The sequence below is a fragment of the Acanthochromis polyacanthus genome, chromosome 11 (assembly GCF_021347895.1).
Source record: "Acanthochromis polyacanthus isolate Apoly-LR-REF ecotype Palm Island chromosome 11, KAUST_Apoly_ChrSc, whole genome shotgun sequence".
Lineage (NCBI taxonomy): Eukaryota > Metazoa > Chordata > Actinopteri > Pomacentridae > Acanthochromis > Acanthochromis polyacanthus.
Genome location: NC_067123.1, coordinates 18,652,226 through 18,669,020, shown reverse-complemented (window position 1 = coordinate 18,669,020; position 16,795 = coordinate 18,652,226). Strand labels below are relative to the sequence as shown.

The 16,795-nt window shown below is 40.1% G+C and overlaps 2 protein-coding genes across 3 annotated transcripts in view; one reads left to right on the top strand and one right to left on the bottom strand.

Moving 5' to 3' along the window:
* Positions 1–301: 301 nt before the first annotated feature.
* LOC127536152 (mitogen-activated protein kinase 15-like) lies at positions 302–2,167 on the top strand. Its single transcript, XM_051955767.1, has 4 exons — positions 302–872; positions 960–1,067; positions 1,245–1,393; positions 1,502–2,167. The coding sequence occupies exons 1-4, from the start codon at positions 795–797 to the stop codon at positions 2,070–2,072; spliced, it is 906 nt and encodes a 301-aa protein (XP_051811727.1). The 5' UTR covers positions 302–794; the 3' UTR covers positions 2,073–2,167.
* Positions 2,168–11,834: 9,667 nt separating this feature from the next.
* eepd1 (endonuclease/exonuclease/phosphatase family domain containing 1) overlaps positions 11,835–16,795 on the bottom strand; it is a 40,164-nt gene continuing 35,203 nt past the window's right edge. For both annotated transcript variants that reach the window (XM_022203580.2, XM_022203581.2), the window contains 5 exons: positions 16,394–16,504; positions 14,811–14,945; positions 13,892–14,030; positions 13,561–13,755; positions 11,835–12,311 (listed from right to left, as the gene is read on the bottom strand). In XM_022203580.2, coding sequence (XP_022059272.2) covers positions 12,121–12,311; positions 13,561–13,755; positions 13,892–14,030; positions 14,811–14,945; positions 16,394–16,504 — 771 coding nt within the window. In that variant the 3' untranslated portion in view covers positions 11,835–12,120. The remainder of the gene's footprint in view (positions 12,312–13,560; positions 13,756–13,891; positions 14,031–14,810; positions 14,946–16,393; positions 16,505–16,795) is intronic.

Here is a 16,795-nt window from a genome sequence, read left to right as displayed (position 1 = left end):
CAGCCAATACTTTGTATAAAAATTCCCACAGTCTCACACATTTCATCAGGTCGTTAACATGAACTGTCTCTCAGATGATTCATCCGTCTGATGTCTTCTGTTTCCTCTCTAGCTGGACGTTCTGAAGAGGATCCGAGGACTTGACCCCCTCCACATCGTCAGGTTCCTTGATGACTTTGACTGTAAAGGGCAAACTTGTCTAGTTTTTGAAACGCTGGACAAGAGCCTTCACAAGCTGTTGAGGGAGAGACGTGGAGAACCTCTGTCACTTGGAGAAATCAGACCCATTACACAGCAGGTACGTGGATTTGATGATTCCATCACCAAACAATGTCTACTGATTTACAGAACATATCAAGCCAACATATAACCAACATCTGAACAACCAGATTCAATCTTTGTTTCTTCTTCTGGTCCTGCAGCTGCTCTCAGCTCTCTGCACTCTGAAGACTGCTGGCATCGTTCACAGAAACATCAACCCACATACTGTGATGTTGATGAAACAGGAAGACCAGCAGAACTTCAGAGTGAAACTTACTAGTTTCAACTCAGCCATCCCAGTTGGTGAAGTGAAGAGCAGCTCCGTCAAGCAGCTTGTTGGATACAGGTAGGTTGGAAGATCTGTCTTCCAGCATCATGTACTGCTGCTCTTCTTTGACTCATCTGATCTGATGTCACCAAAAATCATGAACATGTAAAACTGAGCAGGAAGTCACTGCAATCACTGACTGTTGTCTTCCTTCTTCAGGTGTCCTGATGTTCTTGTGGGTCTACCCATCTCTGAGGCAGTGGATATGTGGTCAGTGGGTGCTGTTCTGTCCACCTTGTTCCTCGGCAGCCCGCTGTTCCCTCAGAGGTGTCAGTATCACCTGGTATGTCCTCCACTGTTCTAGGATGTTGGAAGTCAAATAGATGCAGGAGTGCCTTTTATGCTGATGTAGCTGATATTCTCTGTTTAGATGAAGATTTTGGTGGAGACTCTGGCTAACCCAGAGAATGAGCTTCTGAGTGAAGGCCCCAACAACCAGCTCTACTTCAAGTCCACGGAGCACACATGGACACTGAAGGTATGGAAGCCTGTCCTGCACAGAGTTCTTTGACATTTAGCCAAAACCAATGAAGTTGTTTTTCTGCTTTTAACATATCAAATACATTCTCTTGTTGATTGTCTGAACATGGAAATGCTGATTTCTAACATGTGTGCTGTTTTGAACAACCATTAAATCTTTTTTTTCCAAATGCAGCTGGATCCAGATGTGGACAGTTATGAGATCAAACTGTTCGCAAGCCTCCTAAAGAAGATGCTGCATCTGAATCCAGAGAGCCGAATTTCACCAAGTGAGGCTCTGCAACACCCGTTTCTGTTCTACAGCAAGGAGGACAACAGCTCTCAGTAAGTGACGGCTGGATGGAAGCTGGATGCTTTTTTGATGGAATGTTCCACTAGTTGATGGATTAGTTGAATATTTTATTCATTTCTTTGTTGTGGTTCTTCTTTCAGTGACATGGTCTCAGCTCCCTCCGAGGCTGCGGCCTCCTCTTCGGGTGACACCGTTTCACCTCCTGATGAGGGTTCAGAGAGCTCTGCCTCAGATGAAGCTGCTTTTTTGGCCGACGCTGCCACCTCCTCTACGGGTGACACTGTTTCAGCTCCTAGTGAGCCTTCAGAGAGCTCTACTTCAGATGCAGCTGCTGTCGTGGCCGACGCTGCCGCCTCCTCTTCGGGTGACACCTTTTCACCTCCTGATGAGCCTTCAGAGAGCTCTGCCATACTGGACACAGAGACAACTTGTGCAGAAGAACATCCAGCAGAGTCTCCAGAAGCAGATCTTAATGAGTCTGCGGTCTCCTCTGCTTCACCCATCACCGTTCAGACTGACCTGAATGACGCTGTTTCAGCTGATCAAGGTCCAGCAGAAACTCCCACTACTGCTGAACTGAATGGTGAAGTGGTGGCTGAAGCTCCTGACACCAGAAAGGCTCCGAGGAGGCCTCTGAAAAGAGTCAGGAGATTTTTTGGCAGAGTCTTCAGATCTCTGTGCAGTTGTTGCTCTGTACAAGTTACAGAGTAACTCACTTTTATTGTTTATTATTTCATTTATTTCTTTAATTTTTTTCAGCTTATTGTTTTCTGTTTCTGTTTATTTCATGTTTATTTTTCCATTTAGTCTTTATTATTTCTTTTATTGTTAACCATTTTGTTTATTGTTTTCTGTTTCATTTCTTTGTCATTATTTCATTTCTTGTTTGTTATTTCATTTATTGTTTTCTGTTTCATTTATTCTTCATTCTTTCATTTTTTGTTTGCTATTTCATTATTTTTTTTACTATTTCATTTTCCTTTCATTTCTTCATTTACTTCCTTGCAAAATAAACAGAAACAGCAGCTGAATGAAATGTCCTCAGTGGTCTGACTGTCAGCTGGAAAAGCAGTGAGACTTTCAGCAGGGATCACAGCTGTAGAAGGAGCAGCAGTGGTATGAACCACAGAAATGGCAGTGGAGTTGTAGTTTCAGCAGCAGTTTAAGAAAACAGATTGTATTTAGAATTTTGTTTAAAGAAGCTTGATTCCTTCATCTTTGACACCAGGTTATGAATATCTTCAAATTAATGAGAGAAAAAGTCAAATATATTCAACTTAGTAACCTTTAATGGAATAAATAATGACTGAACTCTGTTTTTATAAGACATGGTTCCACTTATCAGCCTTCAGCCCTCAATAACTTGAAATCCTGAATCTAAGTTGAAGTTTAAAACTCAATAATGAAAGCAAATACATGTAACTTCGTATACCCTCACACAACCACACTGCTGTGCTTGTTTTGACTGACAGAAAACGACTTTATGTGAAACTTTGCATCATGAAATACTACAGACACTTTACAACTTCACAAACTATCAACAGACAAGTGCCTTGAAAATAAATCTTAGTAAAACAGAAAATAAATAACTGTTTAATAATTAAATCAGTTCAAACGACTAAATGAAAAAGAAAACCCATCTTCACATTGGTAGCCCTGGTAAAAAAGAAAATATTTTGTGTTGACTGGGTTTTTTTGCAGAAATGTTAATTGCCTCATCACAATAATCTAAATATTACATCCACTCTTACTTGTTTTAATGACTACATAAATTATTCTGCTCATGATTTTCATTTCATCTCATGTTCAAGCACTTTACACAAGATGTTGAAGTGTAAACTAAGTTACAAATCAAAGCCAGAGTCTATGACTTGACTGTGTTCAGATCTTTAAAAAAAAACGAAAATCACCAACAGAAGTCAGCATTCGGATGGCAGAAGGATTTATTTATCAACAAAAAATCCAGGAGTAATTCTTAGTAGCGATAACACCCCAAGAAGAACTGAAGATACTGAGCTGAGCTGAGCCTTGGTCATTATTCCACGCCTATAGGGCGTATGACAGGAGTGGCAGTTTTGACACCGTTATGCTTTTCTAAATCTATTGGTCAGATCATGACGTCAGGTTATCATATTTCACCGCTAGATCTCATTTTACAGAAAACATTAGGTTATCATCAGGTCATCTGTTCCAGAGAACATGCCAGGACATGTTTAGATTTTTTGCTCCACGTCTTACCCTTATTATTTTGTGATATATTTCATGCATATTATTGTAGTAAATGTCAAAGGTTATATTATCTGAAGTTTACACCAATATGTTTTGAGTACATATGTTTTACTTCTGGTCTTTAGTCTAATAGCATTTGCCATAATTATATCATCTGTTATTGTAGCGCATTGTACCCAGAAATATTACACTACAATGTCTCCTCCTAATGTGACCTTAATGGAGTCCTAAACAAGTCCTAAAAGTAAAAAATAGAAACCAATTATAAAGAGAAGCCAATTATAAAAAAAAACAAAACACTTTGGTCATTTATTTATTGAGGAAAATTACCCTTTATTACATATCCATGAGTGAAAAAGTATGTGAATCTTTGCGTGAGTATCAGGTGTATTATTAATTCCTCTTGAGATTCAGGTTACAGATGAATGTCTTTACATTTTTTGTGACACTTTGCTGGGTGTGGGCTTTCAGCGATGTCGAGGGAGGATGAGGAGGCAGACACAGAGACACTCTGGAGGCTCAAATGGCTTAGGTTGAGAGTAAGGTTTACTGATATCAGGAGAAGTGAGACAACAAAGCAGCACATTCATGTGAGCATTGCCAGCATCAATTCTGAGGACTCTTTTCGATCTTTGGTTATATATTGGGTTGGGAGAAATGTCAGAGTTACATTACAACCTAACATGGGGACAACTAGTCTTCTCAGGCATGTCAGATTAGACAATATCTAATCTTGACCAGGTAAGGGAGTCCAGACATATTGTCTTTCTACAGCAGTTGTCTTTGAATCTATCTTCTTCTTAGCATATGTCTTTCTCATGGCCATATTAAAAGGAGAGAAGGCCTGAAGGTGCTCACAACCTGAGTTCAGGAGAAGTAAATTAGAACAGGGTTCGCTTGAAGTGCCTGATAGGATTCCGCGGGAAATTTCTACTGAAGATGTAACCAAAGTAAATTGAATGCTGCTCTTGAACTGTTTGGAGTACATGCATGGTTCTGGTCTCATTTGAAAGCTGACAACCTGAATTTTCGCCCAGTGCAGTCAGAATGGATCCTTGTGGAGAGTGTAATCTTCGAGTTTGTAAAGCTGTTGAGTTTTTAGAGTCACATGGATTGTTTTGACATTTAATCACCGAGTCCTGAAATAAAATTACAGTTGTGGATTTCTGTTATTTATTTTTATTTTATTTTATAAATTTATTTAATCAGGGACCGTGCAGGGACGTGTGTAGCATAAAGCTAATTTACAACTCCTGTCCCTGGTTGGGTTTAGTCTGGACTAAAGAAATAACAGCAGCATAAATCTCAAACGTCATTATGAGGAGTCTGGATTGATATTTCTCACTTGATAATGATGAAAACATGAAATTTAGGTTGGTTTAATGGAATATTCCACCTTAAATCTCTGAATGTTGATCTAAAAGGTTGGTTTCAGGAAGTATTCCACCTACAAGGTCATCATACATCAACCTTAAAGAAACATTCCACCAAAAATTCCTGGACATGCACCTAAAATGTTGGTTTAACCGAGTATTCCATCCAAAATCCTCAAAGAGACCTGAGGGGCTGGTTAAAAGGAATATTCCACCTAAAACTTCAACTTCGGCAGTCGGTGTAGCAGTGACTATTGTAGGTAATGAGTTGCAGCCAATAGCTCCCCCTGGCGGCACAGATGTATTTCAGGTACTTGCCTGCTTCTGCTTAACTCTCTCCTCAGTTCTGTAATGTGTACAGCCGGTGAATACAGACATCTAAGAGACACAGCTCGACTCCGTCAGTCATTCATGCACCCACACATGTAACAGTGACAACCGAAAGAGGTCCTCTCTGGTTGGAAGTACCGTGTCCGAGTGGCAGCTCCCTTTCTGCTCTTACCTTACTCACTAAACTCAAGTGCCATGGAGGACTTGAGTAGTTGACATTTCCTGCTGCAACCTTCTGTTTTTCAGCTTTCTTCCACGCTCGATCACTCCAGACCTGGTTTTTGTTGACGTGTTTGACCCTTTTTCCGAACTTTGACCAATCGGAGAACATGAAGTACATCATCGACATCGCCGGCGTAACAAATGGAGGGAAAACCAGCCTCACCAACCGCCTGATCAAGAACCTGCCCAACTGCTGCGTGGTCCATCAGGATGACTTCTTCAAGCCCCAAGATGAGATTGAAGTTGGTGAAGATGGCTTTAAGCAGTACGATGTCATCACTGCTCTGGACATGGAGGCCATGATGAGTAGGATCTAGGCGTGGCTGGAGAACCCGGTGAAGTTTGAGAAGTCTCCTGGCGTTAATAACACCCTGGACACAAAGATCGTTCCGAAGTCCGACCACAAGGAGGAGGAGACTCACATCCTCATTGTGGAGGACTTCCTGCTTTACACCTACATGCCTTTGGTGGACGTGCTAAACCAACGTTACTTTATTTCCATCCCATATGAAGAATGCAAAAAGAGGAGGTGCTCTAGGAAGTACACGGTGCCAGACCTCCCCAGCCTGTTTGATGGCCACGTCTGGACCATGGACCTGCTGCAACACAAGAACATCAGCTCACTGTGAAAGATTATTGAGAGCAGCTTTTTGTGATTTCTATGCAGAACACTGTGATGTTTGCTGAGCTGTGCACTATTAAATGATTTAAGAATATGGAGTATTGTTACTGTTTATTATTCTCAGATTTACTATTAAATGTATAGAGTGCTACTTACTGTACTTTATTGTATTTTATAATTTACATTACTGCACAGAACATTTCAGATTATTTTACCACAAATCAAGGGTACAGATTGTTGTTGTTCACTGTGTATTGGGTAGTACTCATTTTGATTTAGACTGATTAGTATACAGAACCCGATGATGTTTCTGATATACAGCTGAGAACTAGTTGCTAAAGTATAGAATATTATTTCTTATTTTAGGTGGGATAATTGTCAGTAAACATTCTAAGAAGTGGCAATTGACAGGGTTGTATATAGTGCTGTTCTTGCACAATATTTGTCACTTAACTGCCCTCAGGATACTGTCACTGAGCTTACCAGTTTTACATAACAGGCAGATGCTGCAGCTGATGATGCTGTAATTCACATAAACAAGGAAACAAGTCCATTATAATTTGAATGTTAACAGTCCAAAATTAAAAGGTCATATACAGCTTTCCCAGTGGGTTAAAGAGCCAGAAAAAAAACATGAAAAATACTTTGTAAAAGCGAAAGGTCGGTAGCAGCTTTCATTTTTTCTTACAACTTTTCGGTGGCCCCCCAAAATATCTGTTGCCCCCCCCCACTGAAATTAATCTGGATCCGCCCTTAGTCATGGCAACATTTTTTTTTTTGAGTGTTACTTTTGCATTACCTTAAGCTATGCTTTACATTCGATCTGATCATCCCAACAGTTAGTGTGTTAGTCTGGTCCAGTTCTAACAGTGTCAGTTTAGTGAAGCACTCTTCAGGGTGGAGAGATAAAGGACAGATGACAGACGCAGTGCTTTAAGTGATACATTTATCTTCCATCATCCATTTCAAAAGGCCAACTTCCAAGAGTATGCAGCTGGTGTAAAGGTAAACACCAAACACACAACCTACCTTACTCCTGTCAGGGTCAGCAAAAGAAGTGACACTTTGTGTGCTCCTTGTCATTGTTTTTTTTTGTTTTTTAAATTTAAACTAATAGAACATTTATAGCCAAATGTAGATTCCAATGAGTATCGGGAATTATCATAAATATTGTCCGAAGGGGATGAAGCATGGTTACATTTACCCACTAGGGGACCCCCTGCTCCAACATACAGAAGCCAGTGAGTCCAGGCAGCAGTGACGAGGCAGCAGGGCTTGCTGCAGGTATACACACGTGGACAAAATTGTTGGTACCCCTCAGTTAAAGAAGGAAAAACCCACAATTCTCACTGAAATCACTTGAAACTCACAAAAGTAACAATAAATAAAAATTTATTGAAAATGAAATAATCAAAATCAGCCATCACTTTTGAATTGTTGATTAACATAATTATTTAAAAAAACAAACTAATGAAATAGGGCTGGACAAAAATGATGGTACCCATAACTTAATATTTTGTTGCACAACCTTTTGAGGCAATCACTGCAATTAAACGATTTCTGTATTTGTCAATGAGCGTTCTGCAGCTGTCAACAGGTATTTTGGCCCACTCCTCATGAGCAAACAGCTCCAGTTGTCTCAGGTTTGATGGGTGTCTTCTCCAAATGGCATGTTTCTGCTCCTTCCACATATGTTCAATGGGATTCAGATCTGGGCTCATAGAAGGCCACTTTAGAATAGTCCAACGCTTTTCTCTCAGCCATTCTTGGGTGTTTTTGGCTGTGTGTTTTGGATCGTTGTCCTGTTGGAAGACCCATGACCTGCGACTGAGACCAAGCTTTCTGACACTAGGCAGCACATTTCTCTCCAGAATGCCTTGATAGTCTTCAGATTTCATCGTACCTTGCACACTTTCAAGACACCCTGTGCCAGATGCAGCAAAGCAGCCCCAAAACATTACTGAGCCTCCTCCATGTTTCACCGTAGGGACAGTGTTCTTTTCTTCGTATGCTTGGTTTTTGAGTCTATGAACATAGAGTTGATGTGCCTTACCAAAAAGCTCCAGTTTGGTCTCATCTGTCCAAAGGACATTCTCCCAGAAGCTTTGTGGCTTGTCAACATGCATTTTTGCAAATTCCAGTCTGGCTTTTTTATGAGTTTTTTTCAGCAGTGGTGTCCTCCTTGGTCGTCTCCCATGAAGTCCACTTTGGCTCAAACAACGACGAATGGTGCGATCTGACACTGATGTACCTTGGCCTTGGAGTTCACCTTTAATTTCTTTGGAGGTTGCTCTGGGCTCTTTGGATACAATTCCAACGATCCGTCTCTTCAATTTGTCATCAATTTTCCTCTTGCGGCCACGTCCAGGGAGGTTGGCTACTGTCCCGTGGGTCTTGAACTTCTGAATAATATGAGCCACTGTTGTCACAGGAACTTCAAGCTGTTTAGAGATGGTCTTATAGCCTTTACCTTTAAGATGTTTGTCTATAATTTTTTTTCAGATGTCCTGGGACAATTCTCTCCTTCGCTTTCTGTTGTCCATGTTCAGTGTGGTACACACCTTTTCACCAAACAGCAGGGTGACTGCTTGTCTCCCTTTAAATAGGCAGACTGACTGATTATGAGTTTGGAAACACCTGTGATGTCAATTAAATGACACACCTGAGTTAATCATGTCACTCTGGTCAAATAGTTTTCAATCTTTTATAGAGGTACCATCATTTTTGTCCAGGCCTGTTTCATTAGTTTGTTTTTTTAAATAATTATGTTAATCAACAATTCAAAAGTAATGGCTGTTTTTGATTATTTAATTTTCAATAAATTTTTATTTATTGTTACTTTTGTGAGTTTCAAGTGATTTCAGTGAGAATTGTGGGTTTTTCCTTCTTTAACTGAGGGGTACCAACAATTTTGTCCACGTGTGTATGTACAGGTACTGGGATAAATGAGGGACAACAGGGTATGTGAGGGGCTTAAGGTGTTGGCTGGTTCCAAAAAAATGTCAGATTCTTTGCAAATCTTGCTAATGTTTTTTAATTAGTCATTATGGTTTCTAATTCTAACTGTAATAGTTATCGTTCAGTGGTAAATTTCCATCATAAATGTCACTGAAGGTTCTTAACCTTAATATTTAAACTTCAAGTAAATTTGCAAAACCAATATAATTCCATCCGTCTGTTGTCTATACATGCTTAATCCTCATTAGAATCACGGCAGGCTGGAATCTATCCCATCTGACATCACGTTCATGTGGAAAGCATAACCCAGCCTTTAGGGTGAAGGCAGGGGACACCCTGGACAGGTCACCAGTCTATCACAGTGCTACATATAGAGCAAACTATCACGCTCACATTCACAGCTACGGACAATTTAGAATCATCGGTTAACCTCAGAATGTTTTTGAACCCTGGAGAAAACCCTTGTGTGCACAGGGAGAACAGGCAATCTCCATGCAGAAAGATCCCAGGAAGCCGGGACGCAAACTGGGGATCTTCTAACTGCAAGCAAAAGTGCTAAAGACCAAGCCACTGGGCCCGAACCTAATTCCTCCACCAAAAATTAATTTGGCTCAATGTCTGTTGTTGTTGTGAAGGTACTATACAGATAACAGTAATTTGACTTAACTAAATTTAAGCCTAGTCAGTGATAGAGGTTATTTTGCTCAGGATTAGTCCCTTAGTAAGGTTTAAAGGCCTACATAAAACGTCAGTGTCTGCTCTGTGGCTGCTTATTACATCCAGCTCTCCCCTGTTCTGATGTTTAGAGCTATCATTCGCAAAACCAACAGTGAATCTATTGCCCCAGCATGTGTCTACTGTGCTTGTGATAGTAACATCTGCCCTATTAGCATAATGTCAATATAAAGTAAGTTCATGTATGAACTGGTCTGTTCTTCCACAAGGATTTATGTAGGTCAGAGGTAGCAACCCTTATTTGGAAGATCCAGAATCCAAAACAGCTGCTGATCATAAGATTTCCACTGTGGGTTCAGCCTGTGGTCTAGACTGAAACATCATGACAAATATTAGATCATTTACCATTAATTTCTGCTTATCAATTCATATTCTCTACAGCATGAATTTGAGTAACTTCAGCAACCACTGACTTCCTCTCACTCCACCAGGAGTTTAACATTTTTGGGTTTGAGTGAAACAGTTTCACCTGCACTACTATTCAAAAGTCTGGTGTCTTGTCTCTGCGTTCCTCAAAACAGATCATCACAGCGACACATCCTGCTGCAACATCCTCCTCCCTCCTACAAAGGCTACACAGGCATCATTTCTCTTCTGCTAAATGGGTAAATTTCCAAATTATAAGTGGCTTCCGATCCTAAAGTAGTTCTAAATTGACAACCACTCCACCAACTGCTTCCAGTAACAGTCACAGTTAATTAGCTTATCTGCATCTACACATTAGATTGCTGCCTGTTGTTACATCATTGTTGTTTGTAGTATTAGTTAATAAATGTTTGTGTATAATTATCATTGATGCTACCATGTATTTCTTTGTTTGGGAACTGGAGGTCAATGAAATCAGAGTTCATGACTTTTGATAATGAGACTGATCAATAGAAGTAGATTTAATTAATGAATGATTACTGAACCTGAAATATTCTTGATAAGGGTCTCTCATGTCCTAACTTAAAATATGAGAGCGGTGTCTCCGATAAATGAGTGCATCAGGCTACACATTTGAATACATTTTCACTATAAGAGTGATCAAACTAGCACTGAGGTTGTATGGACAAAGCAGCTTTGATGCTTATTCACAGTGAACATAAGTCTCATCCTGTTAATTATATCAGAAATAAATCCGAATGGATTTACTTCTGATATAATTAACTGTTAATTTGTTGTTTTTTAATCAGTGAAGTAGCAGCACATTTTCAACAGACATGTTAAACTGTCCATAACCCTTCACTTCTTCAGCCCAGAAACCAAGAGGTGACTTCATGGCAGCTACGTCCATCTTTCTTGCAGTCTGATGGAGATGCGACCTATTAATTAATTAATTCAATAATTATAATAGCAAATGAACAGAATATAGTGCTACTAGACTAGAAAGTAGTATAATAACAACAATGTGTCCATGGTGTGTATCTGGGAGCAGCTAGCGCAGTTGAAAACTCCTGTTGCTGTCATCCATACACCTCATCAGCCAGGTGCAGTTACCCACTGTTAGTATTTAGTACAAATACACAATGAATAAACAAACAAACACCAATCAAACATCAACAAACACTGAATATTCTCAAATAGGTTTTCTTATTGATACAATATCCTGTGCTGTCTAACGTCATTATTATGCTCATTATATCGCTGTCCTGATTCATAACCACTGATTGAAATGTAAAACAGTGAATGAATGATTAATCCATTTTCCCTTCATTTGAAAGCATCACTGTGGAGCTGCTTAATGAGCAGTCGAGGCAGCGGCAGCAGCGTCTTCTGATGGCACCGAGCCCTGGCAGCTCATCTCCATCACAGAGGAAGCAGTCAGCTCACACGTGCACTCAGAGTCCTCGCTTACATAATTTAAGAGCAGCCTTTATGAGCTGTACAGCACAGATCTTATCATCCCCTTCCACTGTCAGAGCAGCTGAGCGTTGCAGCAGCGGCCCTGAACAGCTGGGTCATTCAGATGCTTCTGATTAGATACTGCACACATTTGCATTGATGAGAATTCAGACACAGCTGGAACGTCTATCAATTTCTCTTTATTTTATATACACATAGAAAATGTTTGGCACATTTCTTTTTAAAGTACATCACATATATATATATCTTTATCTCAACAATTTGTATGGCTTGATGGCTTATCACTTACTATTATACATTGATAAATTGAAACCCAAAAGGCAATCTTGGCACTTCTTCATATTCATCAGGAAACTCTGCTCCATGACAAACCAAGATAAAGCAGCATCCAGGTGGCTCAAAGTCCTTCTCATGTCATTCACTGCTGTCCTGACTGTGGCTGCTGTCACCGCTCATGTTTGGGCATAATGTCTCCTCTGTCCACCACTGCCATACCAGGCCTGCTCAGCTCCTTAGGAGATGGATCTACATAAAACTCTGCAACCACAGGACAGTGGTCCGACGCCACACCACCCCACGACCAGTTATCTGGGATCCAGGGGTTTGTCAGGCCCTCCCGCACCACCATACAGTGGCCTGTCAGAAATAAGACACAGGACAGGAAACAAGGAAATGGACAGTCAGCAAACAGGCGGGACTACATGTAACACAATGTACCAGATGAGTCATACAGTGAGGTAAACTTTGATCTCATGAAAGCTGCTGAAACTCCCTTCCAACCATCCTGAGCTCAAGGATGAGTTGAAAGTGCAAATTGATCGTATTTATGATACGCAAGAAAGGTGTCTCCTCCGGATATCTGTGGGAGTAAAGATCTCCAAAGCAATCGAGCCCGATGAGATTAAAGCCACAAGTAAAAGGCACTTTGGACTTGGACTTAAATAACTGTGTACTCAACACTGGATCGGCTCGATTGACTTTGATGTTATAACTGACTTAGACTGAAATGATCATTAATGACAAATGACCTGACACTTAACTTGGACATGCTGGTCTATGACTGAGAAATTATTTGACTTGTCCTGATATACTCTGACTAAAGACTTGACTTGGACTCACCTTCAATGATATAAAAATTGATTTGTGTTGAATTAGACTTGGACTTGTCTGGAATTACCTGAAACTCAATAAAGACGTGTCTTGACTGACTCAAATCTCTTGACACTTAACCTGCTTAAAATTACTCAAAACCTGACTTGGGCTTGTCTTAAATTACTTGAGCCTTAACCTAGAAGTTTCTAATAGATTGTAACATGTACCTTGAATTGGATTTGTCTCAGATAAATTAAGACTCACCTTAAACTTGTGTTGTATGACTTTGACTTGGAGAATCTTTTGGACTGGACTTGTCTTAAAATGACTCAAGACTTTCCTTGGTCTTGAATTGAACTTGTTTCAAATGCCTGACTTCACACTTACATTCAGTTTGTTTTAATTTACTCTACACTTGACTTGGATTTGTCCTGAATAACTTGAGATTAAACTTGTCTGAATTTACTTTAACTCGGGGAAGACCTGGAACTTTCTAGTGTTTGATTTGTGTCAAATGAATCAAGGTTTCACTTAGATTTCTTACTCATAGCATGAGTCCTGACTTAGACTTTTCTCCAATAACTTGAGCCTCGACTTAAACTCGTCCTTAATGACTTTGACTCTTGACTCAAGTTTGATGGGTCTTAAAAGACTCAACCTGGACTTTTCTCAAATAACTAGAAATATGTATTCATCACATTTGAGTGACCTGAAACCTGACTGATTATGAAGGAGTTTTAATTAAAGGTTTTACACTGTGCACTACCAGAAAACGACTAGATTACGCCTCTACCTGAGTAAATCTTCTTGAGGGAGCGGCTGATCCAGATGTTATCCAGGGAGCGGGTTCCCTGTGGGGAGCGGGTGCTGATGTTGGTGAACTGGGAGGATGGTATTAGGGCACAGAGCTTCTCCTTTCTTAGTATATCAAGCTCTGAGCTCTGAGGAGGGGAGCCAAAGTCTCCCAATATTACCAACTCCTTCTCACCTGCAGAAAAAGATATGGAGGATAGGATGAACTTCTCATTTATGTAGAGGTGTGTGATGCACAGGATATGAGGTTATATATGTAGTGAAAAGTGTGTGCAGAGCTGACCTCGACTGGTCCAACCTGACAGACTGACCTTTGAGTGTTTCCTGGATGCTGGGTGAGAGGCGCTGACACTTGACTTCATCTGAGTTGTGGTTTTTGCCGCTGGACTCTGATGGTGAGGCTGCGGCTTGCATGTGGACGTTCACTACTGTCAGATCATATGAACCAATCTAGGAGGAAAAGTCATTTGATTCTGGTCAGAATTCTAACAACCAAACAGATGCTAAATAAAATGACACAAGAAAGAGACATGCATCTATCTGCTAGCATTGTAACAACAACATTTTACGTCTTAATTCTGGGATATTGAGCAAAACTGGATCCCTGAACAGACAGACTTATTAAGAGAAGCGTGTGGCCAACTGAATGCTACTTTGTGGAAAGTTACATTTAAACAATAAATAGTTAATCCTATTGATTTTAAGAATGCATTTTGTTTTTTAAGGTGTGTTTTTCTGAGCTGAATCCACATCTCAAGGTCTTCATTAGCAGATGAAAATAGTCATGGCAGCCATGAAAATAATAACTGATAAAAAACTTATCTGGATATCATATCCTAAGAAAAGCTTGCGACATGACAGTGGTTAAAGATATTTTCATCAACCTACTGTTCTAATGATCAAGAAAGAACCTGAATTGTCGTCGCTTATTTTATCATACAATTAACAAATTTGCTTATGTTAAGCTTGGAGGAGACATCTCTGTGAAGCACTCAGCTCTCTGTTTCCTGCCAAGGTTTTTTTTTTTTGCATTGTATGTGTCTGTGTTGTCTTTTATGTAAAAAAAAAAAAAAACAGAGATGAAAAAAGTAAAAACAACTGTGTAATGGTCATAATGGAGGTAGATCACGCTTATAGGACAATATATGGTCTGCTTTTACATAAAAAGGTCAATATCTGCTGACATATTAGCAAATATATCTCATCTAACTAAACTGAATGACTACTTACTAAAAAGTGAGCCAGGTAGAGTCGAGGGTACGTATGATTTCCGTTGCCGTTGACAACAGGAGACTCGAGGACTACGGCGTCCTTCAGGTCAACACCCGATGAGCTGTCCCACAGAAACCCTGAGTAGCTGGCTCCCTGTGAACAGAGGATTATGTTGAAAAGTCTCATGCAGTTTTTCAACAACTGTACTAATTAGCGGCATATGACTACCTGTACCAGTTATTAATACATAGCTTACTGTATCGATATAGACTCTCCATAGAGCATGGGTATGGCTGTGTACAACCCACTGAATGTCACGCTGACTATAGATAAACCCACTGCAGGCGTTTATTGAATACAAATGCAGTGCACATGGATTTCTTTGACTTGTTTTGATTCTTTTCTGGAGTACAGTATGAGCCTCGAGGTAATCCACTGTTGGGTAACTTGAGCACACGATGTCATACAGACTAATTTAAGACACAGGACTGTAGTATACATGAAAGGTCAGCTAACACGGCTGAGTCACAGTTATGAAACTGCCACATTTTCTACTTATTAAGAAGAGTGGTAACTGAAAATATCTGTTAAGACCCAATACGATAAGTGATCTCTGTGGGGGATTGCATCTTTGCAAAGCAATAATGGATTAACAAATATAAATAGCATGGATAAAAATAACTAATAACGGTTACATAATGTGCAAATGTTCAATCTAACAGATAAGGTAATAGTAAAGACTTTATTATAAAAATGCACAGAATGAAAAACAGTATAAGGACTGACGTTTTAAGAAAATACGTCCATGTGCTGTCTCACAGATGTAGACCAGGAGATTGATTTTACTGTCAAAACTATACAGCCAAGAACTAGCTCACTCAGCTAACCTTTACTAGGAATAGAGGAAACTGCATGCCTGACTGTCATTTCTTTAAATCAGTCATTATTTTAGGCTTGTTGGACCCCATTAGCTTGGGAAATCTATTGAATGGAGCTATAGTTCTGTACATTTCTTGTCAGTGATTCCACTGTGATCTGGAGGGCTGATCATTAAAAACCAAAATGAAGAAAAACATTTGAAAATGACTATTGCGGGAAAATGAAAGTTGAATGGAAACGGCCACTAATTCATTCCCCTGTTGAGTGCTCATCTCACTGTACTCTGGTTACCTTTATGACACCATGCTCAGGTTAAATCACGCTGTCCCACTGCACTCACAGTTGGGGGTGGCATTTAAAGCTCCTTGCTGTTATTTCAACCATCTATTTTACGTGACCGAGGCCACGGATACATAGCTGCGCCAGCTCAAGTATATATCCAGGCCTCATCTACTGGCTGGCTTCTGCTGTGAACAAACAACTATCTGCTGTGAGCTCAGCGTCGTCCTGATGTCACAGCAGATACTGTAGACAGACAAACCGCTGGAGCTTAGTGAACCCACGGATTTTACTTCTGAAAACAAAACACTCAGTGGGATCATTTTCTTGCAGATTAACTGGCAAAATCTAGGGTGAAGCAGCTTCTAAGTACTTGAGAGTTAAAGACACCTTTGGAGTGAAACTACAACAGCAAGATGTCAATTAATGTGTTAGTGCAGTACCTTGCTGGAGTGCCCGGTGGGTTTTTCAGACACGATACTTTTCCACAGACCTCGTGGCCATTTCCACTTCCGTACGCTGGCCAGTGTTCCTTGGTTTAACTCCACACAGAACTGCAACACACAAAAAAAGAGAGGACATTTTGTCTTTAATTGTTTTATTAAATGAAAAACACTGAGCCAGGAAAGCCACTCATGAGTCACATTCACTCAGGACAAGTATTACCTGGGACCTCTTGTAAATCGGAATAGGTTTTCATATTGACATAGTAATCCCATGTAAATTTGCCATGTTTGAAATGATTCCACTGCACATTATCTACCATATTTTACCACACACAGAAGTCATGCGGAGATAATATTAGTCCTGTGTGATGATCATCTTGTCAAATTGGGGTCAGTTTT